At 37.5% G+C, this 25,909-nt stretch overlaps 1 protein-coding gene across 1 annotated transcript in view; it reads right to left on the bottom strand.

The window, feature by feature from the left end:
• Positions 1 to 25,909, bottom strand: part of LOC114361989 (uncharacterized) — a 184,111-nt gene that overhangs the window by 84,438 nt on the left and 73,764 nt on the right. Inside the window, exons 15-22 of the mRNA XM_028317225.1 lie at positions 23,436 to 23,630; positions 20,585 to 20,747; positions 19,321 to 19,506; positions 13,002 to 13,176; positions 12,282 to 12,440; positions 12,123 to 12,199; positions 6,536 to 6,643; positions 3,606 to 3,683 (exon numbers count right to left, since the gene is read on the bottom strand). Of these exons, the coding sequence (XP_028173026.1) occupies positions 3,606 to 3,683; positions 6,536 to 6,643; positions 12,123 to 12,199; positions 12,282 to 12,440; positions 13,002 to 13,176; positions 19,321 to 19,506; positions 20,585 to 20,747; positions 23,436 to 23,630 (1,141 nt within the window). The remainder of the gene's footprint in view (positions 1 to 3,605; positions 3,684 to 6,535; positions 6,644 to 12,122; positions 12,200 to 12,281; positions 12,441 to 13,001; positions 13,177 to 19,320; positions 19,507 to 20,584; positions 20,748 to 23,435; positions 23,631 to 25,909) is intronic.

Raw genomic sequence — 25,909 nt, 5'->3', positions numbered from 1 at the left:
TTCATCCTTCAAGGAATCCGTACGTTATCTTATTTATTAAAAACTGAATAGAAACATCTATTTATATCGAACTAGCGGCCGCCCGCGACTTCGTACGCGTGAATCCCGTTTTTCCCGCTAATTCCCGTTCCCGTGGGAATTCCGGAAATTCCTTTCTTAGTGCACCTCTACGGTACCTAAGCTACGTCCCTTCCAAATTTCAAGTGCCTACGTTTAACCATTTAGGCTGTGCGTTGATCTGTCAGTCAGTCAGTCAGTTTCTCCTTTTATATATTTAGATATTGCGTAGTGATTATATATTTTGAAGCACATACTCAAAGAAATACTCAAAATAATGTATCATACACACGAACTCTATTCAAGTGGTATTCTAATCAAGCATAAATTCAATCCTCTGATTGACTGGTATTTAGTTTAATTAAAGGCATGGATTCTTGAGTGTACTTTTATGCTATTTCTGTTTTAGTTTCGTTTCAGAGAAAAGGTGTATACTGTTTATCCAATTGTTTGCCTAATGAGGAAGTCAATAGCACTTCCGCAGAAACGAGGGATCTCCAAATGGTAAAGTTACATATTGCTTTTGTATCCCTTGTGGGTCTCTAAGAGCAACGCGTTTCGTAATTACCCCGCGGTGAACGGATATGGCCAGTTTAGTTTGTATCTGAGAGCGATTCACAAATTGCTTTGCGAGTTTTAAGANTAAACGCTCTTAATAGTAGAAGAAAGATTTTACGTAAGGTCAAGACAGATATTTCTTTAAATAAATAGTAAATCTTTATTGTGGCTCAAAGAGCTCGTTTGAGTCTGGAGAAAGTATGTCAGGTTACGGGCTTAAGAAAATATTGATAGGCACTTATTTACTTCGAATACTCATTTTCCTCATGAATGGATTATGTAGAGGCAAAGAAAATAAGTTCTACTTGGCATAAAAAAGGATTGTTTTGTTACACTTTTTGGGAACATTATCATCTAACGACGACTTGGTATATTTTGACTTCAAAGCTAGACATAGTTGGAACAAATACATACATTACAATTTGCGACGGAATCACTATGAATATGAGAACACGAAAGAGACTTGAAGCAGAAGGTTCACTGATTTAATCTGTGATAGTTCAACCAATAAGAGGGTTAGAAATGTTAAATGCTGAATAAATTAATTCTAATCTATTCTATTCCAAATGATGCATTATCGGGATAAGGAGATTAGTACGACTAAATCTCTTAAGACTTCAATTATTTTAAGTAAATGGCTCAAATTCACAAGGCGTGATTAATATGCAAGCGCGGCTTGAAGTTTTAAGACGTTTTTCTGTGATAACTCACTCGAGGAACCCTAAGTAGTCACATGAGACCGCGGTAACAATTAATTTCTATTGTCCAGATTCGCTGGTACTTGAAGGGCTACCATAATAGGTATCTCCTTAGAAGAAAGATAATTTGGATTACTGAAAAAACCAAACGACACCACTGATTTATCCCTTTTTTGTTACCACTATGCTTTCTATAAATAAAAAGTAGCGTAATATAATAGTTCGTGTTTAATTCATGAGGAGAGGCGAATCAATGGTTGAATTTATCTGCTACCATATTATTATTCGCGAGACGAAAAGTTAGGAGCCGACTACACTTGGTAAATAAAACAAAATGTAACTCGACGCAAAAATAACAGGCGTATTATTACTAAAATAGTAACGTCAAGGCGTGAGTACATAATGTAAGTCATTAATAAAGGTCGCGATAAGACCCGTGTCTTACTATTTTAGTTAAAATAGAAAACATAGCTAGTTGTGTGAAATCACGATAAGCATACCACTATATAACTATAAGTCAAAAGTGTTTGACCAGTGTGTGTTGCCAGTGATGGTGTATGGCTCTGAGACGTGGTCGCTTACTATGGGCCTCATAAGAAGGCTCAAGGTCACCCAAAGAGCGATGGAGCGTGCTATGCTCGGAGTTTCCCTGCGTGATCGAATCAGAAATGAGGAGATCCGTAGGAGAACCAGAGTGACTGACATAGCCCGCAGAATCGCTAAAATCAAGTGGCAGTGGGCGGGGCACATAGCTCGAAGAGCTGACGGCCGCTGGGGCAGGAAAGTTCTTGAGTGGCGACCACGAGCTGGAAGACGTAGCGTGGGCAGGCCTCCCACTAGGTGGACCGACGATCTGGTGAAGGTCGCGGGAAGTACCTGGATGCAAGCGGCGCAGGACCGGTCTTTGTGGAAATCCTTGGGGGAGGCCTTTGTCCAGCAGTGGACGTCTTTCGGCTGAAACGAACGAATACCACTATAAACTGCAGTAAGCGATGCTACTTTCTATCTATTTAAAGTTTCAGATCCATACACCTCTCTCACTCGTTGCGAGATGTCAACATGAATACGAGTGACAAAATATTCGAAGATACGGAAAATGTTCTTACAGAGCAATGGCATTCAAAGCTCACAGAATCACTCAGAATGAGTTGGTTCGACTGACATACTGTGTACGGTACTCTACTGGATTGATACTCACTGGGTCCAGGCTTAAAGGCGATAGGCCTTTATCCCCGTTATGCCTTTACATCGGTACATCAACATGGGCGCTAGTAATCGCATATTTCTGATCAAGCTAGTGACTTTCCATAAGCTTGTAGTGTACGTAAACCTTTGACAATCTAGTCAGAAAAATAGCGTTTTAGCAGATAAAGGACTGTTCAACAATACGCCCGTAGCTACGTGTTTCTCGCGCGACGTTGCGTGAGTGATTGTTTTAAAATGTACATGCACATACGTGACGCACGTGCGTAGTTTGAACACTTTTACTGGTGTGAATGAATATATTACATTTTATAGCCATTTCCATACAATACCAAAGATAATGGCTGTCGAAAATGTTGGTATACCTATTTATGGCAAAGGCGTGCACTTAACTAACAACATTCGAGAACTGCAGATAAACGCGTGGCCGTGTCTCATTTTGTGAAAATCTGTGTGCTCTGCTAGTATGCAGTTGCATACTGCCAACATTGTTGTCAAACATTGAAATAAAACCTACTGTCTACATCGTTTATTGGTCTTGTATTCATTGGTACAGTTTCGATACTATAGTATAAACAAATACTCAAATAAAGGTGTTAAAACTTGCGATGCGACCAAGATAAAATAGCTTTATAGTAAAATCTTATGTCTTGACTCAAAAATCTTCACTTAAACGTGTCAGCAAAGCCTTTATGTCACGTCAAGCGCCCTGACGCGGGTAAGAGGTGTGCCCTGCCGAGTGATACCCTCGTCATTGTCCTCCCAGTTTAGCAGTAAGAGCACTGTTCGTGTCTCCGACTTGTTGCAACTATCCTACCGAAAATAATAATATCATCTACCGAATATCTTCTAAGATGCGACTCGGCTTTGGGGTGACATTGCGCAAATGTTTCAAGAACAAAAGAGTCTAAAATTTTGACATAATGAGGATAGGTTTGTAATTTTACACTTTATAATATTTAAACTTTATAATATTAATATGATAAAAAATAATTATTTTAATAAGATAAGCATATCCAATTTTCACGTGTAATTTCGAAAAGGGCATAGAGAGCCTTTATGAGCTATTTTTATTAAATTATTACTAACCTGTGTTCTTCTCATGATGACCGAACTTGATGTTTGTTCTTCTCCGCCAATGGGGATCTCGCACGATATTTCAAGACCCTGAAACAATTCACAATAGGATACGCTGAAAATAGCTGAAAATACATTTCTGTTAATTATTTTGTGTTCCCCAAAACCTAACATAAAGGATAGTTAGTAGTTTGTTGTACTAGTTTTGGTAGCAGACTTTTATTCTCATCCGCCCACTCAACTCCCATATTCTTTAATCACAGGCCGCAGACGAACAATACTTTTCATACCTCTCTGCTTGTAACAAATCAAGGCACAAAGGCTTTCATAATGTAGGCTTCGCCGACCGACGCGCATTGTCCTTGACAAAAGGGTACGTAGGAAAATAAATGCACTGGAGGTCGGGAGATTTTTTGGGTTTCGTAATCACACGTCTGGAAATATCACGACATCCATGTCCAGCAATTTGTCTTTCCTATTTATTGGAAAAAACTATATATTTTACACAAATTTTGTAGGAAATGATTGGCTAGAATAGTTGTTAGAATCGTCGTCGTTTTATTGCCTAAACACTTTTTCAGGTTGCTATTTATTATGAAAGTTTCATGAAACTGTACTGACTTTCCACATAAAAAGTAGTAAAAATCACCAGTTATTTATTCCTAAAACGAAACACAAAACCGCTGATCGATGGCGTAGTGTAACGGATAGGTCCAATTCATCAGCCGGTGACATGTGGATACGAATGCGGGCTGGAGACTTATTTCGCAATTCTAACTTTTTTCGTTTACATTTTCGTCTCTATCTGTCACTCTTGCTCATGAGAAAATCAAAAGCGAATGAAGAAGATGGAGAGTGTCGATAAAACCGAGAACACTTGCGGGCTAAAACGAACGTGTCGAGATATCGCACCTTCAACAATGAAGTAAGACAAATGATGACTATACTGTCAATGTGATTTCTTAGGTTTTGCGAAATAATACCTACAGTACTTCTCCGTTAGGTTTAAAGATTGTTTCTTATAAGAACATGTTAAATAGTTCACTATAACTGTAAATAGGAAGTTAAAGACTATACCTACACTCGATATTACAATCACTATATTTGTTTTAAAGAATTTACTACATTTCTTGCTAAGTTCATCTACCGTTTCCTTTAAAGTTACTTATTGATATTATGTTGACTTCCGATTTACATAACTTTTAATTAATTGCGTACCTACCTACTTTTATAGATTTTAAAGAAGTTTTCCTGAGTTTCGTTTCAACATTTGCAAATATACCTACCCTATTATTTTTATCTTTCATACTTTGGAATTATAACACAAAGCTTATTTACAGTTTTTCAGAGGCCATTGTTTTTGATTCCCTCCTATTTGAAACGAACAAAAGTTCTGGGTCTTGAGTTAATTAATTACTGTTCGTTAATGACATTCGTAACTTTGAAAAGTTACAGTTACGCAACTTTACCGTGACAATACCTGTGTTCAGTTTCTAAGCGTAGTCTAGACCTATATTCACAAGTAATTTAAACTGTCAAATAAGTTATACAATAAATATTTTACTTATTTATTATTAATAAAAGCCCTGAAAAAGGCCTATATTCTTGTAAATATTATGAAAATAAACTGAGTTATGCTTTCAAATGCTGTTAAGATCTATCTCTAAGATGAACATTTTAAACTTGTACTTGAATAGATTTAGAAAGTAAATATAGTATGGCTAAGTCAGTAGATTCAAAAGTGTAAACTCTTTATAACGACACTCAAGGGACTGATCATTTTTTGTCGTTATAGAGTTGTCGTTTTATAGAGTGACATGGTAGAGCGGATAGAAAACAAGGTAAACCAACAAAATTAAGAAATCTCGACGTTATAAAGAGTTTTCCGTTAAATCAAGTGACGTTATAGAGAGTTTACACTGTATAATAATAATATCGATATTAAACTCTAAATTAAAACAGCAAATTGGTAAAAAAATCACTATCAAATCAGTCGCTAATGATGAATAGACTTTGGTTGCAGATGACATTGTGTGGTCATTGAACTAGCCTTTGGTACTTTTACCCGACTACGCCAGAAGGAGGGTTATGTTTTTATCTTATAGGATTTAAATGCAAGTGTGAAATAAATAAAAAGAACTAGTCTCAACGCAGTTGCTAAAGATAGTAATTACATTAACTAGTCTGTACTTGGCTCGGATCATGAAAGTGGATCTACAGCTTAAACGCTTCGGCGGAGACAGATTAGAGTTTCGCTTTTAATAGTTTCAGCCAAGATTTATAATTATACTGAATAGATTAATAAACATTTACTCAATAGTTCTATGGAATATAATAGTTCGGACTGAATGCTTCTATACGCAGTAAACAAGGCTCGTCTATACATAACCGTACCTACGAGTACAATGGTTGAATTGGGCTTTCAACGTAGGCCATATTGTTATCGGACTGATAAAAAAGCACTTGACGGCCAAAGAGCACGGTTAGTACCAATTTAGATTATTCAAATTGTTCCAGTTTGTTTAATACAAGCTGCCAGAAATTAGAACAACAGGTTCTTGACAAATTAAATAAAATTGTCTATGGCTATAAATAAAGTTGAAAGTACCTATAAGACAATAAATACTATCGGACGTTAGAGAAACAATTCCTTTGTTTCCCAACTTTATTTTAACGAACCTTAAATCAGTATTCCGTAATAAAACAACTGTGAGTTGGAATTGAATTGCAAATCAGGTCCTACTCTTTTTTTCAGTCAAACTCGTGAAAGTCACTTAGTGGGGAATCGAAAGAGATAAAACACCAAAAGGGGAAAATTAATATTTTCTAACAATTTGGTTACGACATTTTAAGTAATAATAACCTATTTATTTTATAAGTGCTAGGTCAAAGTGATACCTTTTCTGTCCAATCTAGCTATTTTTGTAGGAGAATTATCTTACCGCTATTGCAGTGTCGATGAGCAGGTACAAAGGCTTGTGCGCGCGGTCCACGTGTGCTCTGTACGCGAAGATCCTGCGCCCGCACACTCTGTGAGCTTCTATCACCACCTACAACAATCAAATAACGTTTCTTAATAACAACCAATGGCATTCCACTGTTGGACTTAAACCAAGGACAACTAAGGAACGCCATAAAGAAATTTAAGATATTTATTTACCTACTTATTCTTTAATGCCTTAAATTTGGTACATATCCCGGTTTTTTATCCAGCTACAATCAACTACAGTCTCCTTGAGATGATCTTTACTGACATTTAATTTTTTCATACCCCAAGGCTACAGTTTCCACGATTAAATCCTCTTTCGTAAAGCCGGCTTATCCACGAATATCAAGACATTTTTTTTCTTTTACCTAGAAACCGTTATCAAGTTTTTATCGCAGGAAGTAGGTATAAATATACTTTTCCACTTTTTATGTTTTTCAATGTAACTAATATCACAGAAAAATAAGAAGTACTACATACTAATAAATATTGACGAAGCTTTGCGCAAAATAATATTATGTTTATCTTACAGAAATCCGCACAAGTAAAACTTTTGTGTGGATAGTTAACAGACTTGGGGATTACTTGGATAACAACATTTTAGGCAAAAAATAACTTGTGCTGATATTTCAAAGTTGTGCCCAATAATTCGGGACACCTGAAATGTAGAATTATTTATGTTCAATCTGTTTATTTCAAAAACTTTTGACTGAAGTCTTCAAAAAGAAACAACGAAGCGTTATTAACTGTTCAAAGATCAAACGTTTATGTAAAACAATAAACACAAAGAAAGTGAATGAGAATTTTTTTCGTATTGATGGAACAGTCACACCAAAATCACAAAAATGTGTAAACACACCTCGATTATTCCAAATACAAATTCCAAGTCTTTAGTCGACTTTTTTGTGTCTTTACACTTTAAAATGTAATTTAAATTTATGTATAAATGAACAATGGTTATTGACTATTTTTCCATGTACTGTACCACATCTAAGCATCTAAAGCTACGCCAATTAATATAATTTTCACCTGTTTCAAAATCTGTAAATTGACTACATTTTCAACTTGGTTTAAATGAAATTTTGATTGCCTAGAAAGTTTCCAGAGCTTTACGTACCTAGTTTTTAAAACTTGTTAAACTAGTTTTTACTCCAAAGAAGTTGTGTAACTGATTTCGTACGGGTATAAAAAAGAAGGTTTTGGAACATGTTTTGAGGCAAAACTAGACGATAAAAGAACAAAGTTTCCTTTACGTCGCGGGCTGAGAAGTGGCACGTGTAAGTTTGATTGCCTCGCGAGGAGGAAAGTAATCCGAAACACAAAAGTAACATATTTGCAAGAAACATGCTTAATGGTAGAATGAAAGGTTCGTCAGTTTTCAATTTCATATTCTCAGTGAGTTGCGAGTGCGCATTAATTTCTTTTTCTTTGTGAACACGTGATCATTTTTTTTCTTTTTCTTTGTGAACACTTTTTTATGTCGCTACTAGCGGTCGCCCGCGACTTCGTGCGCGTGGATCGCGTTTTACCCCTTTAGGGGTTAGATTTCGTAAAATCCTTTCTTAGCGTATGCCTACGTCATAACATCTACCTGCATGCTAAATTTCAGCCCGCTCTGTCCAGTGGTTTAGGCTGTGCGTTGATAGATCAATATGTCAGTCAGTCAGTTAGTCAGTCAGTCAGTCAGTCAGTCAGTCAGCCAGTCAGTCAGCCTTTGAGTTATTATTTAGATTTACGCTGTGCGTATTAGTCAGAATGATCGCATTGAATTTAATAGGCTGTATCAAAACCATTTGTAAGTTTGTCCCCGCTCGCTAGTAAAAAAAACTTACCTTCGAGCCATTGGGCTTTTTCACATTAGACTTCGTCGTGAGCTTGCAAAATTTTATTTTTTGTTCCAATGCAGTTGTCATACAATTTTTCGTATGTGGTCCTGCAACGGATGACCATTACGACCAACCTCCGGCTCAAAACGTCTTACTTGAAAGAGCCCATAGAGGTATAATTTTCCCATCGAGTCATAATTAAAATTCGTCGAGGGGCAAGAAAGTTAAAGTTTCCACATGAAGTTAGCATTTCATTAAAACAAAGCGGACGACGCGTAGTTAACACCCGATCCTCATCTTAGTACTTTCTGGCGCAGCCTCACCTCTGAGGGCCATTTTAAAAGTCGCTCTCAAACTTTCTTGGCCGGAAACGCGATGATAATGAAGATGGAGATATTATGGCGAGTCGCCAGGTCCAGCACAGTGCAAAATAATGAAGCAAGCTAATTGAGGCAACGTGGAAAAATAAAAATGAGTTCTAGGGCGAACGGAACATTTATTTAAAATACACCTTATTGGTATAACATTCAGGCTCGTGTGGTAAAATTACTTGGGGCTAAGAGAACCAAAATGTAAAAGAAGGAAGTTAATGGTAGTTCCCAGTTTGGTAAAGCGACTCTATGGATGTGGAACTACATATTTATGCAGGATTGCAGGACTAAAGATGATTTCGTGCTTTTGTCGAAAACTAAAAACAGGCTTTTTGTTTATGTCTACTTTCTGTACATGCATTTGCTATAAAATATGCATAGAAGTAATGTAATTTGAATACTAACGTGACAAAAACATTGGCTGTTCTTATCATTCTGTGGACGTGCACCGTCAATTTGGCCACGTAATTAATTTCGGCCAATTCGCGGCCCGTAGGAATATAATATCTCGACCCCTGACCCCAGGCAGTCCACGTGAATCCTTTACAGCGAAACTTTCCAGCACAAACTTTTTTCAAAACGATCTTGATGCTTTAAATATGAATACGAGTACAATGCTGCAGCAAACTAGGCTACAGCTAAAAATTTACGTTGAAACTACAATTTTTCAAATTAAAAACGGATGAACCGTCAAATAATTTGCTTTTTCATATTGAAAATAAAAATGAAGAGCGATATTGTTGAAGCATGGAAATACAGGTTGTAGCTGAAGGCTTGTCACTCGTTGGCGAGAACTATTACATTATGTCAGATTCAACGATACAAATAAATAGGTACTGATACAGCTTTACAACTATACTCAACATCAAATAAACCGCACCTTCCGCGATGGGAACTTTAACGATTTTCTTCTGACACAATCATGGTGCCCCAACAACACATTTAATTTCTTAATAAATGATTAACATATACCATAAATGTGACTTGAAAAAATACCTCACTTTGGGCCCACCTATGGGATCAATTAGACCAATTTTTATGGTTATAAAACCAAATAATGATCACACGTGTCCTCTTTAACAGATGGATAGCGATTAATCCCAACTTAACAGTTTTATAGCCATAAAAGTTGGCTTTAGCGTAACTACCTATTTTTTGAAGAAGTTACTCTGGATCCTTCCCTAGACACATTTTTGGGGTAAAAACCTTTCCTTTAATGAAATGAAGGTTAGAACTAGGCTTTTAAATGGTGCCAATATTGGTGAGAAGTGGGGATGCATACGCTTGATCGTTAAATTAATAATATTGTATTATCTAATTGAAAACTTATTGTAATTTATAAAAAGTCGTTTTAAGACGAAAATTTGCATGATGTGTTATCATAGTTAAATAGGTGAAAGCAACATTTATCTCTTTGAAACACCTTTTTGTAAACCCTATTTATTGCAAATAAATAATTTGAATTTGAATTTGAAAATGCTTGTCGCGGTAGGTGCGATTTATTTGATGTCGAGTGTATGTGTGTTGCAATTCTAACAAACGTTTTCTACATATCTAATAAATTATTTACACTTCAAATATTAGGTTTTCTATTCATACTCTGACTTCAGCAACTAATATAGTCAGATAGTGGGATTGCTTAACAATTGTACTCGTCAGTAATCCAGCAGATCTTAGGATCTTAGGACTTCATAATAATATATTATATTCATAATTATTATGTTATACAAAAGTTGTTTCAGAATATGTTTTATTAATTTTACTCGACCTTTCCATTTACAAGCTGAATCGTACTTACAGTCGAAGAAGTCTGTTTTAATTAGGCCCTGGAACATACGCGTATTTAACTTTGAACTTAACTTTTGATGTAAGCTGAACTTTACATTTAATACTTTATACTAAACTTTGAGGGTAATATAATTTTGCTAGGATTCACGCGTAAACAACCCAAACGCCGTAATATCACCATTACAGGTAGCAATACTCCGTCAATAGCAGGAATAAAGCTATTTATCGGTAACGAGCGTGGCTAGGGCTGCAAGTGTGTATCGATATCGATATGTTGTGTGCACTTGTTATTGGAGCTGCAACAAGTTATACTGTAGGTATAACCTGCTTTAAACGCTTTGTATGTTATGGTTGTATCCCTGTTTTGTGCACCAAATAAAATAAATAAAATAAAGATAAGCATATCGACACATATTGGAAACCAGAGTAAAATGGAGCATGATCATGTGCGCGACACTGAAAAGTACTGGAGAATTTATCGATAAAAAATAGGAACTTGTAGCTAACCAAGAACATAGTTAAATTTGTTACATAATTAAGTAAGAAAAAATCTAAATCCCGAATTAAAATCGGTATCTAACAAGGAAATTATATGAAAATTTTTTTATAGCTAATGATTAATAGCTAAACATTAAGAAATACATTTGCATTTAATGAGGGTTTTCGCGATTGAAAAATCCGTCAGATGGCAATACGTAGACGTGAGGTCCAAATGCTGCACGATTGGTTATTTTTAACAGATATGTCAAAATCCACCAATCATGCAGCATTTGGACCTCGCGTCTACGTATTGCCATCTGGCGGATTTTTCAACCGCGAAAACCCTCATTGGAGAACGTTTGTTCATGCTCCCTCCTTACCCTCTGAATATTTAAGTTATCGTTACCTATGCTATCGATGTAAATGTTCGCTTTAATACTATCGATATTACCGGTTGACCTACATATCGCTGCACCGCTAAACGAGGGCAGATTTTTGGTATCAGCCAAATGGTGTTGTGATGTAAGTAAACTGCGCGGCATCCAGCGCTTTAAATCGCTTGTGCATCAGATATTCCCTATTTTGGGAAACAGATGGTGAATTATTTGACAATAAGTTAAGCCGTTCTACAAAATATCTCTTGCCTATTACACCTGAGTATTACCAATTTTATTGCTCAACTATCATTAGAGTACAGTTGGGTTGCTATTACCAATAGCAATGCGGAATAAGGGATTATACCTTTGTGTATTGAGGCACAGAACAAATTAATATTCAGCAATATGTGATGATCAAGAGAGACGTGGTCTGTAGTCGTTACTACGGGCCCCGTGAGAGGCGCTTAACGCTTAGCGCTGTACATGGAGTTTCTTAATCGCTGCATGTAAGTTAGCCCTCGTGAGGCTAATATTAAACAGTTGCTGGAGCCAAGTTTCAGCCAAGCATATCTGCATAGTGTAGATTAATTCATAAGTTTATGTACTTGACAATCAAGTATAAGTGATCATCAGACATAAGAAGGCACAGTATCTAACTTGACGAGCCGATTGACCTTGATTATGTAAAAATATAAACTTACCCTAATTTCAATCTGTCCGTAGCTTCCAACGTCGAAATCATTAGGTATGAACGTAACTTTGATAGTTTCTTCCTTTTCTGTAAAATGCAATTATATTAGTTCGGAACAAAGAACTTGAATTTGAATATAAGTACTTAAGCAAAACAAGGCATTACCAACCTAGAGGAGGCTCCCATGTGACAGTCGTAGGCAGCGGTGTAATATTGTTGATGCGAAGACGATAACAACTGCACCTGCCGAGTGCGAGCGTATGACTTGGCCTCAGCACTGCCGTGCCCCTGCCCTTGCGGGCACCAGTATCCAGACTGCAGCCTTCGCCTGGGAGAAATAAAATTTTAAATTAAACAGTCTCCTCCGGATTAAAGTTTAATATGGTTTTTTCTGAACAAGCTGCTACAATGGAGCGAACTAAACTAATTTCACCGCGTCATACAGAACATGTTTGTCTTTTTAGTATTAAAGAGAGCACACACAATGTATTCAGGTTTTAAGGGTTAATTCCACTTTCGGTAGCGCGCAACCAAAATGTTTCAATTAAAAAGGATTGTGAAGTGGAGACTATTTGACCTAAGATGATCACGATGAACGGAATACAGACTGATGACTTTATAAAGAAGGCGCTGGACACAGGCTGCTCCCGCAAACCTGCCAGTCTGGAAATCATTGGAGTGGCTTAGAAACGATGATGATGGACTCTACTTACACTCTTCAGGCCGCTTCTCCCCGTGACACGGCAGCGCGCGTGCAACCAGCCGCGGTGCTAGCACGCGGTATGCCACGAGGGAAGCACGCGCCTCGTAAGCGGCGCCACACGCCACGCGTGCCACGTCACCCAGCGGAGATTCAAATGACCTGATGATCATGATGGACTCCACTTACACTCGTCAGGCCGCTTGTCCCCATGGCACGGCAGCGCGCGTGCAACCAATCGTGGCGCGAGCACGCGGTATGCCACGAGTGACGCACGCGCCTCGCAAGCGGCGCCACCCGCCACGCGTGCCACGTCACCCAGCGTGCGCCGGACTTGTAATAACGTCGCCACGCAGCCGTCATTCTGAATCAAGCAAAGCATAGAGATATAAACATTTTGGCACACAATACTATATTAAACAAACAAGTACATAAAAAAGTTTATCTAAATCTAGACATTGTAAATAACGTTCTATTTATAGGTGAGTAATTATACAGACTCGAGGGTAAAATTAAATAACGTTTAATGTTTAGTAGCAATACTTCTTTTCTTACAAATAAAACAAGAATTTCTGACTAAAAATAAATAAATGTTTAAGTATTCAGTTCACTTGTCACTTNACGTGGTATAGCCTGACCAGGAACATAAAAACCCTCGCCATGTTGCGGAAAACTAATGGTACTAATTTCTTTTAATGGCAACAGTAGGGGAGACTGGGTACGGTTGAAACAATTTTGCTTTTATTGTCTATAATTTTGTTGTTTAATAACCAAGTGACGATTACGATACGTGAAATTGAAATTTGAAGTTTTAGCTATGATATGGCTGTATCATTCAAGTTCCCGGGTTACTATTTTTAGAAATATACGAAATTTAAAAAAATAGAAATTTTGTTTCAACCGTCCCCATGCCAGGGGCGGTTGAAACAGCGATTGGGGTCTGTTGAAATACATACAAATAATACAATAATTACCAATAAAACGTGTTTTATTTATCATTAATACTACGAATATTAAAATTATGGTAGCACATGACGACATTAATCAGTCTAAGTATTTAATATTTCTAAAACATTATTTAGCCTTTGATAAGTAGTAAACATTTAAAAAAATAACAGAAATATGATAAAATAAATGATATTTCCAAATCTAATAAACATTAATAATAAAATAATATTAACATTCTGAAGAAAGTTAACGAAAATCTTATTTTTTTTTCAAACCATACTTTTCCGCCGCTTTCCGCAGTGAATCTCCAGATTTTACCTCCTCTTATGCTTTACCAAGTCAATTTCCTCCCTGGAAATCTTCCTTACCCAAACTCTCGGCATCTACAAAAAATAAACNCGTAAACGCTCTTAAGCGTTTTTTGTTAGTTCCCTTCTAATTGACTGCGAGTCCGAAGGCCGTAAACATTTTTATTTTCTTTTTTTTACGGTATCGTCTGAGAGGCCCGATTACATGGCGAATATCTTAATAAAATCTGCTTTCATGACCAAATAATATGCCAGTATTTTACGATAAATAAAATAACTGTGACTTTCTTAGATTACATAACAAACTACAGCCTCCATTTGTTAATCTTTTTTTTTGCTTCGTTCTCGGGGCATGAATTTCAAATCAAAAGTTTTCTACAAGTGCAGGAATACTGAGGTTTGATCTACACTCGCCATCAAATAAATTGCACCTCTCGCGACAAGCACTTTCAAACGTATGCATCCCCACTTCCTACCAATATCGGCACCGTTTAAAAGCCTACTTCTAAACTTCATTTCATTAAAGGAAAGGTTTTTACTCCAAAAATGTGTCTTTAGAAGGATCCAGAGTCACTTCATCAAAAATTGGTAGTTACGCTTGTGCCAACTTTTATGGTTATAAAACTGTTAAGTTGGGATTAATCGCTATCCATCTGTTAAAGAGGATACGTGTGATCATTATTTAGTTTTATAACCATTGGTCTAATTGATCCCAGAGATGAGCCCAAAGTGAGGTCTATTTTCAAGTCACATTTATGGTATATGTTAATAATTTATTAAGAAATTAAATGTGTTTTTCTTAAAGGATATTTATTGGGCTTTCAAATAACACCAATATTGTTGGTGTTATTTGTCGCGTCGCGGAAGGTGCGGTTTATTTGATGTTGAGTGTATTTGAAAGAAAGAAAGAAAGAAAGAAAGAAAAAATATTTATTTATTTATTTAAAGGTTGAATAAAGATATAAATGTATAATTATGGATAATATATTTTTCAAGGAATGTTTTCAATAAATCGTTTTCCAAGAATTTTGTATGACTCTTTGATAAAGTCCACGTGGAACAAATTATGAAGGTAGAAGGGAGGAAGTGGGAAGTTTATTTATGGCATTAATTAAATAAATAATTAGGTCTACAAGGGTCATATTTATTATGCCTTATTTGTATAATAATAATTGCTATAGTTATCTCTCGAGAAAATTGAATAGACACCGTTGAGTCCTTACAATATCTAAAGCCCGCTTATGACAGTGTCGGGGTCCCGACCTCCTATGAAGAGCCGAGGTTAATGGGAAATTCTGCACCAAGACTTTGATTGAAACCGATACCTACATAGTCCAGTCATTATAGTAAGTTCACCTCGGAATTCGAGATACCCAACTGTAAGTCTGTAAATACGTGTATATTGACACCCTAAAAGTTGTCTCAAAACCTACATATGGTAGGGTGTAAGCAACTATTAAATTTCAAGGTCAACGGTTTTTTTGCGCTTTTTTTAGAAATATCTCATTTCCTATGGGTTTTTTTGCTATTTGTATTAATTATTATCAATATTGTAGAATACTAAATTCTTTACAAATTTTGTTTAAATTTTTTTTTTTATACGGTGAACCGTTTTCGAGATAGAGGGCGGAGAGCGCGCGGTCACTGCATCACTTCAGGTCAACTTAAGCGGTTTAGATTTTTCATATAAAAGGATTTTCCCGCTAATTCCCGTGGGAATTTCGGGAATTCCTTGTTGTTTACTTTTGCTAAGGTACCTACATGCCAAATTTCAAGCGTCTAACTTCCGTTAAGCGTTTAGATTTTTCATACAAAAGGATTTTCCCGCTAATTCCAGTTCCCGTGGGAATTCCTAAGTATACTATAACCTGCCCAGGAGTATGAAGAATAATTGTACCAAGTTTCGTTAAAATCCGTCGAGTGGTTTTTGTTTCTATAAGGAACATACAGACGGACAGACAGACAGACAAAAATTTTACTGATTGCATTTTTGGCATCAGTATCGATCACTTATCACCCCCTGATAGTTATTTTGAAAATATATTTCATGTACAGAATTGGCCTCTACAGATTTATTATAAGTACTAGCGGCCGCCCTCTATCTCGAAAACGGTTCACCGTATAAAAAATTTTTTTGAACAAAATTTGTAGAGATTTTTTTATTTTACAATATTAATAATAAATACAAATAGCAAAAAACTCATAGGAAATGAGATATTTCCAAAAAAAGCGATTTTTGTGACCTTTGACCTTAAAATTTAATAGTTGCTTACACCCTACCATATGTAGGTTTTGAGACAACTTTTAGGGTGTCAATATACAGACTTACAGCTGGGTATCTCGAATTCCGAGATTCTTACCTAATTTTAGCTTAAATGACTGGACTAACACTATTAATGATAATGAAGGTATTCTACTAGGAAGTTGTCCGGACTTGTTGGAAGTGGAGTAATAAACAGGAGCATAATGAAGTGAAATGTTAGAGCTTAGTACTCTCCCTAAGTCTGTTTCCTGGAATACAGACAGCAATCTTCGCAGTATCATATTAAATTCAAAGCTTTGAATTACTGTTTATCAAGTAATAAAACAAAGAACGATATTACATTAACTATTAGTAAATAAAATCACGAGCTATTACGAACAAGTGTGCAAATAAAGCGTGACATCTTCAAAGAGCCATTGAACCCTCATTTCTATTCACACCTGTAGCAAAACCTGAGATGCCGAGGCTTGGAATGTTGTTATCTCAGTCCCTTGGAGCATTCAGGTAGACGAGCCTCGGCCTCTTACACCTCGCTAATGAGGGCTGTGTTACCTCTTAGCATACTTTATTGGGAAATTCAACACTTGAAACTGTGGATTGAATATCTAACTCATACAAGCTTCGTATTGAGAAAATATAATGCGAATTTGTCATTGTGAGAAATAGACATTATGAGAAGTTGTCTTTTAGCGAAGTTGAAATTTTAAGAAGTTGTCATTTCGAGAAGTGGACATTAATTTTGCGACCAGGTTGTCATTTTGAGAAGTTGTCATTATGAGCCGAAACGTGTTTCCGATAAGAATGGAATGGAATGCTTCCTGTTGACACGACTAATAACTGATTCGCGTCTTAATGACATCTTCGCGTAAGACATCCAGGACAAAATAAAACATTCACCTACTAAAATAAGAACGTAATAGGTACTTGGCTCTAAAAATGATACCATATCTATTGCATAATATCACATCATCATTTTTATCAGTATGTAGGTTTCAACATAAAACTGACGTCGGTTTTCTTTAATAAGAATTTTGGTCCTGATCTAATAAGGAACATCACAATTATCCATCATTATTATATTTTTTATTCCATTATTATTATACTTTACTGGGAAATCGTATACCAGATTTGATTGATACGTATCAGACATTATTATGGATAATGATCTTACGCTAGTTGGTTTTTATCCGCGTTTCGTAAAAGTAAATTATCAAGAGAAATAACGAAATAAAATATTGTAACAACTTGCCTTGCTTTAGACCCTCTTTACTTTGTTTCTTAGAATAAAGACGACAACTTTTATTTTAATAAAATTGTTAGAAGAAGAAATTCTTAGAAGATGAAGATGAAAAGTTGGTATTAAAAATATGACAAGAATCTTTTATATTATTACTGTTCTCAATTTGTGAATGAAAATTAATAACCAAGTGAAATATTAAATTCTTAGTGACTTCTTTCCCAAACCCTAAGAATGTGACACTTAAAATCACTGTGACTTATGACTTTACTTTGCAGTTCATCACTATCCTTTATTAAAGTAGAAAATCCTTATAAAGATGCAAAGATATGCAACAGCTTTGCTCCGAGAAAACCCTGCCAATACAGAAAGTTTCGACAACTCGATAAAAATACGAAAATTGAACTACCGCACAAGTTAAACTGGCAGCGAACAAACTGAACCAACCTGTTTACTACTGATAAAATTGAACAGTCTATCCCTACTACCTACTGAATAATTGTCAAGTTTGCCAATAAGCTGGCTTCCTAAAAAAAAACTAAGTCCGTCAATTACATTTGAAATCGAAAAATATTGGACACGTCGTATATTCTTATTAGTAAATCAAACGAAGTGACGTGACTTCACAAAGTGCTACACTTTTAAGCACACCTAGACGTCACGGGACTCTACCTTTGAACTTTAGCGAGCTTTATCTCTTTTAATTTTCATTAGTTTAAAAAAGTTAAAATTACGTGCCGTTCATTGTAATTAAAATCCTTGCTTTTTTACCCAGGAAACATCCCTATTGTTGTAACAAAATATGCCGGTATATTTCAAAGGGCTCAAGCCCGATAACGAATTAGCGCGTTTTGGGTATGATTATGATAGGTCGAGTGTCAAACAATCGGCCTAATTGGATTGACTCGAAGGCTGCTGGCGATATTTGGGTCGCGGCTGAAGACAATGGCAAGATCAAAATAAACGCCGTAATCCGTATACCTGTTGTGGCGCGATATCACAACACAAAGCTTATTAAATTATTAACCCCACATATAAGCCGCTTTCTCGATTGCCTTCACGCTTCAACAGTCGCCGTGTGGTTGGGGGACTGGGGAAGAATTATACTGCCACGACCAGCTCCATTAAATTATTGAAAGAGTACACCCGAAAATTTACGCACGGTTTCCTTTTTTCATCGTGTTAACGTGTGGGTTGTAACTCAGGTCGCAACACGGTGTTAGCATAATAAAATATTATAAACCACCACAGGCGCCTGACATTACAAAGGCTATAATAACCTTCTTAATAAACGTATTTTTTAAATCGTTTCTTAAAATGTTTGTGTTCATTTGACTTGCCTGTGCTCCAAGAAAAAAACTTATCATACAGATCCTGGTATTATTAAACTTCCGTGATTGTAAACTCGATGGAATAGAATCACAGGATCGGAATCAAATTTTCAATTTCAAACTAACACTCGTCTAGCGTAGGGGGAGTTTTCGGCACTTTTTCAATTTGTTGGTAAAGTATTTTTTGTCAATAGAAAGTTCGTCTGTGGTTGCAGAACCAGTTTGAAATTCCCTTTTACCTTAGACCTGATAATCACTTTCAGATGCGATGAAGGTCTAAGCTTCTCCGTTGTGACTACGAAACAAAAACTGACGTCAAATTTCAGGTTAAGTTTGTTTCCATCTTCAGCATAGTCATCACATTCCATCAGATGAGATGTAGACTTCCTTCCCCAGGTTATAATAAAGAACAAGGACTCACATCAGGTGCGTTGACGTCATACACCATGCGCGTTGCGCGTGAGTGCGCGAGTGCCCCACGCGTGGGCCGCAGCAGTGCACAAGAACACGCGCGCTCGCGACACTGTGCGCACGGCTCGCGACCCGCGCACAGCGCGCTCGGCTCATGCTCGCCGTGCCAGCGGAACGCAGTGCCCCACCAGCAGATCTGAGGGACACAAGTAAGTTTATAAACAAGTTAAATTAGATACAGTTCAATGGAGAGATAAATTGCAATCTTTATTCTACGGACGATGGAACATGAGGTAAACACTGTGGCATCTTATGTTATTTTAAATAGGTGATTACTGCAACAACATTGTTCTATCGACAACACACTTCGAAAAATATAGTAGATGAGAATGAATAGTTTCAAATGCATACTTCGGCACGTAAGTGACAGTTAAAAACTTAATGCCCGTTTTCACCATCAATCCCTAATTTAAGTGACCCCTCTAAAACAAAATGTCTAATATCTGTTACCATAGGGATCACTTAAAATTAAGTATTGATGAAGACTTCTCAAATATCTACCTACACAGGGTATATGACATGAATCAACTGAGCTATTTTCAGAAATAATTATACCTAAACTGAATTGCACGAATTAAAGCATGTTGAGACAACAATAACACTTGAGACGGTCTCATTGCTTGAAGCTATCTCTACCAATTGGTACACAGACTTAAGAGATAATCAGTCTGATTCGCGGCCATTGCCTTTGTAATCCAAAACACAAACCACGTTTGAACAAACAGGATAAATAAACACAAGTACTTTATACATTATCACGTGATTTTACGCACGTATTAACTTACAAAAAGGATAATAGGCTAGCTGACACCAACAGCCAGTTGGCATACTTTCTTTGAGCTGTCAAAATACACGACTCTCCGGTATTAACAGCTACAATTTTGTATTCATTTAGAGAAGTTTTACCTAATAATTTTATTATTGGTTAATAGTGTCAACTATACTCCGGTAACTTCCTTCAGGAGCGTCCTGCGCTATGATAACGGTGGCAGGAACGAGGTAGTAGGTACGTAGCAGTTACAAGTTTTGTCCTTACCCGCTACCTGCTGACATCTTGAGTATATCGTCTTCACTATCACCTGTCACCCAGCAGACTGGCCGCGCAAGAACAAGACCAGGTATACCCGATTTCCATCTTGACTTACCCACCACTGCAACTCCTGTGTAGCCAGGAGCCACAGCTTGACCAATAAAGTCTTGCAGGGTATCCTTACGTGCTGATGTGTGTCGTTGAATACTTGGAACTGCGCGCGCATGTGTGCTCCCGGCGGCACGACGCCAAGCCAGGCGCGCGCGGGCGACAGACGCGGGTGTCTGGTCGCGCACTGGCGGATCACAGCGCTCTGGGAACTCCACTCGCCGCTGGCTGCTTCCAGCCTAATATGATAAACAAGTAATCATGTAAAGCCTGGTCCGTGAGCACGAAGAATTTTGTCCAATGACCCCAAGCTACCCATCCTTATCGCTCGCGCGTAATTATATTGCTGTCGCGACTGTGCGACGGGCACCCGCAGTGAGTGTGTGAGAGCGACAGCAATATAATTACGCGCGAGCGATAAGGATGGGTAGCTTGGGGTCATTGGACAAAGTTCTACGTGCTCACGGACCAGGCTTTAGTACACCTAACAATGTTAAGTTTTTGAATGGAAAACACAGAGCGGAAGACGTATACGTGAAGGAAAAGCGCCCGGGGAAAAGAGCCTCGAGAAGTACACGCGCGCTCTCCCGAGATTCGGTTCGTACGCCGTGAGGCAGGAAGACCTTTGTTTGGGGGTGGCCTTTGTCCAGCAGTGGACGTCATTTGGCTCACGAACGAACGAGGCAGGAAGAATAAAAAAGGAGACCAGAAGACGAAGTGTAGGTAGGCCTCCCACTCGGTGAAACAACGGCCTAGTTCCAGTGTCCCTATCTCGCTGGGCGTTTTCCGTGACCTTACGTGTGACCGTGATTATTTGTTGTGGACAAAATCTTTGGAAAGGCAGTCTTTGTCCAACCGTGGACGTAGTTGAAATGATATCCTCATTATCCACCAATGATACCAATATCTATTCTAATACTACATAATAATGGGACCTATAATTGAAACTAGAGCTTTGGTGATTAATCACACTCTAGTAATTTGTTTCATTATGCGTTGAGGAACAAGAATGGAGTAAATTGGTTTCCAGTAAATTATATTATCCATACAGAATTAAAGGATTATGCAAAATCAGATGCCATACCTACACGATTCAATTTGCTGTCGTCACTGGATATTATGTAACTCAACCTGTGTGTTATGATTTTTAACATAATCATGTTTGATGCTCGAAAGACAAAGACATAAAAGCTCATGATCATGCCATTTTACATTTATTTATTTATTATTTATGTAATTAATTAAATTACATAAAGTTATTGCAATCAAAGTGCAGGAAGAAATCTTACAGTAGATCTAGTAAGGTCAGCTCCATACGTTGGTCGCAACACCAACTCGTTCAACGTGTGGGTCTAGAAAATAGTTTGCCCAACGTTGGTTCCAACGTGTGGTGCCGACATAAATGAGTGTTAGCTTTCATTACAATTAATCACACAGCACGCTCAGCGTGGTGGTGCCGCGGCGGTCGACAGTGCTGGCTTTCGTTGACAGACTGACGTTGCCGTACATCTGGATCGCTCGCACTGACAGCCCTAGTTCCAAGGCTTAGACATATAAATTACAATAAACAATTTGACATCTAATTTAATTTATTGAAGTAAGATTATTGTAATAATATTATTTAAAAATTAATTGAATTTATTGGCATAATTATAATAATGATTTTTTATGCACAAATTCACATGCCAGCTGCGCTGGTGAGATAAGCTGCACCTCTCTTTAATTTAAGACTACATTTATTATTGTACCACATTATCTCTGTGAATAAATGATCTTTGAATCTTTACCCCCTTACTAATAAAAAGTTTCACAGTTGTTGATCACTGATTTAAAATGAGATTTCCATACTAAACGTCACTTTAAAACACTGATCAACGAGCGTGTAAGTTTTATCAGTAAGGGGGTTATAGTCTTTTTCACGTAAGATGATCCGTATGACACTTCAAGGTTATCCATATTACGCATACTACATATGCAGAATATTTTTGAAAAAATATTTGTATTTTATTAGCAATAGAATAAAAAAAAATAACTACCTTGTCTTGAAAAATATAGTAAAGTCTGAGTCTATTGATTATATTTTAATTAAATACGATGTAAAAATATTATTTATTTCATGTACGCAATGTGTGAAACGGAATAGATTTAGTGCTGGGGTATTTCTTGTATAATAAAATCGATTAGTTCCGCGGTTCATTAATCGATTGCAGTGAATACTTAGTTATTAAAAACATCACAAAAATCAACTATATTTTTCGATTATTGACTTTAATAAACGCATTAAAATAAATTAATGGTTTTTAATTTAAAGAAACAGAACCAGTACTTTTTAGGAATCGTTTTTTTGAACATGAACCATGAAATTTGAATATTATCAATAAAAAATTGTTACAATAATATTTGTGATTGTAAAAAACATGTTTTTTGTTAAATAACACCTATACAAAATATTTCTCTAAAAGTAGGTTTTACTAACTCTTCGAAAAAAATCGATAGATAAATCGCTATGGTTTAGTTATGTGACATTTCTAAATCTTTCAAACTCGAAACGTCATACGGATCATCTTAGGTGCAAAAGACTATAGTAAGGAGTGACAGCTTTCAGGTACTCACACAAACACGTCAGTCTCAGGGTGTTCATTGGGCAGGCTGGGCAGCGGCACCGCTAGCATGGCGGCGGCGGACTGCGCTGCCGTACATCTGGATCACTCGCACTGACAGCTCTAGTTCCAAAGCTTAGTGAAGAGTGTCAGCTTTGAGGTACTCACACAAACACGTCAGTCTCAGGGTGTTCATTGGGCAGGCTGGGCAGCGGCACCACCAGCGTCGCGGCGGCGGACTGCGCTGCCGTACATCTGGATCACTCGCACTGACAGCTCTAGTTCCAAAGCTTAGTAAAGAGTGTCAGACAGCTTTGAGGTACTCACACAAACACGTCAGTCTCAGGGTGCTCATTGGGCAGGCTGGGCAGCGGCACCGCCAGCGTGGCGGCGGCGGATTGAGCTGGCGACAGGCGAGGCGCGGGCGGCGGGCACACGCGCGTTGGAAGGCTCCAACGCGTGGCTACACTCTCACTGCCGTACAACTGGGTCGCTCGCACTGATAGCTCCACTTCTTTTACCCTGGTGAACAAGATTCCTCGTTAAAGTCAATTATTGCAAGGTACAAAAGGTGAACATAATGCTATGGTTATAACAATCCCTCAAAGCTAGTCAACCCAAAATAATAGAGCATTCAACATCACCAATAAATTGAGAAAGGATCATAAAGCTTTCATGGTTATGGAAAACCTTGGGGGAGGTATTACCAGTATTAGGCGGTTATCACACTGCGCCGCGCTCCGCCGCGCTCCGCCGCGCTCCGCCGCGGGTACGCGGGACGACAGATTTAATTATTGTAATTAAGTACCTCAGTTTGTATAGAAAACACGCGCGGCACAAAACACTGACAACGCGTCTGCGCGCGGGATTTTTTATATGAAATCACGCGCTCCGTGGCGGAGCGCGGCGCAGTGTGATAACCGCCTTACATTTGAAACATTCTCGTACAGAATTAACAGTTTCAACATAAATTATCATCTGGCTGAAGAGTTATAAGCCCACATTTTTGGTAATTACTTGAAATACGAAATATTTCCTGCGCCTGTTGGGGGAATAATAATCTCCAATATCACTTGAGCTTCAAAACAAGGCGATTTATTTAAATTAGCACCGAACAAAACACATAAATTTCTCCAAAATGAGTCAATAGGGGAAACATAAATGGATCTGCAAGCAATTAATTACGGAAAGTATTGGAAAACAGTGCTGAAGCAGCGAGAAACAACCCGATATTCAGTGTTTAAACTTATTGTGTGTACGAGTATTTTTTCGTAATTTACAGAAAGCTACATTACCTACATTCCCATATTATTGACTAGCGGCCGCCCGCGACTTCGTACGCGTGGATCTCGTTTTACCCCCCCTTCACCTATCTTACGCGGTTCAGATTTTTTCATACAAATGTTTTTTCCCGCTAACTCCCGTTCCCGTGGGAATTTTGCAATATCCTGTTGTAACTAAGCTTTAAGTTTACTAAGGTACCTGCGTGCCAAAATTCAAGCGTCTAACTTAAGCGGTTTAGATTTTTCATACAAATGTTTTTTCCCGCTAACTCCCGTTCCCGTGGGAATTTTGCAATATCCTGTTGTAACTAAGCTTTAAGTTTACTGAGGTACCTGCATGCCAAATTTCAAGCGTCTAACTTAAGCGGTTTAAATTTTTCATACAAAAGGATTTTCCCGCTGATTCCCGTTCCCGTTGGAATTCCTAAGTATCCTATAACCTGCCCAGGAGTATGAAGAATAATTGTAACAAGTTTCGTTAAAATCCGTCGAGTAGTTTTTGTTTCTATAAGGAACATACAGACAGACAGACAGACAGACAGACAAAAATATTACTGATTGCATTTTTGGCATCAGTATCGATCACTTATCACCCCCTGATAGTTATTTTGAAAATATATTTCATGTACAGAATTGACCTCTCTACAGATTTATTATAAGTAATAGATTACCGAAATTGCTACTGGTAATTGCATGCATTCATTCATTCATTGCATTGTATAATGAAGAATGTTCACTAATTTTGTTTTTTAGCTTTCTGTATTCTCTGTTAAAAATAAAAAATACGCGTGAAAGAATTATTTCGATACGTCAATTAGTTTCCAAGATATTGAATTTTAAAAGTGCGGGCGGCGGCCGGCCCGCCATTGTGTGCGCGTGACGTCATATTACAACGACTGGCTCATATTTGTATGGGTGGAATCTTGCAAACTGAATTAGGACCCACTTCCAGGCAACCGATTAAGCTGAAATTTCGCAAACACATGTGATTTGGATGACCATGCAATATTATGATGACATGGAGCTGATCTGATGATGGAGCTGGAAGGTGGCCATAGGAACTCTATAATAAAACGACTTAAATGCATCGAGTTTGGGCTCGTTCGTTTTGTATTGATGAGTATTTTAATTCTATATAGTAATCGGGGTCTAATGATGGAGCTGGAAGGTAATTCGCAATAAAACGACACAATCGCATCAAGTTTGGGTTTGGTTTAATTTTAATTTCTGTGATGGGTCTGGGTGTTAATATGTATAATAAGTTTGTATTTACAAAAAAAAAATATTTAAGTATGTTTATATCCGTTTTCTAGTGAGCGGACGCTGTGAATGTACGTCACACGGGGTCACGTGACCGTCGGCGGGACTCAATATTTAAGCGAAATTTGAATGCCTATAAAATCATAACTACTGGGTATTTTTGAATGAAATAAAAACTAATGTATTTGTAAATGTAAAAGCTTAACTGTAACATAGGTTTCAAGTGATTTTGCATACCTAGTAACATTCTCAATTATT

This window comes from Ostrinia furnacalis, unplaced genomic scaffold (genome assembly GCF_004193835.3).
Source record: "Ostrinia furnacalis isolate ACB-3 unplaced genomic scaffold, ASM419383v2 OfSCF0388, whole genome shotgun sequence".
NCBI lineage: Eukaryota > Metazoa > Arthropoda > Insecta > Lepidoptera > Crambidae > Ostrinia > Ostrinia furnacalis.
This window is presented reverse-complemented; position numbering and strand designations above follow the sequence as displayed.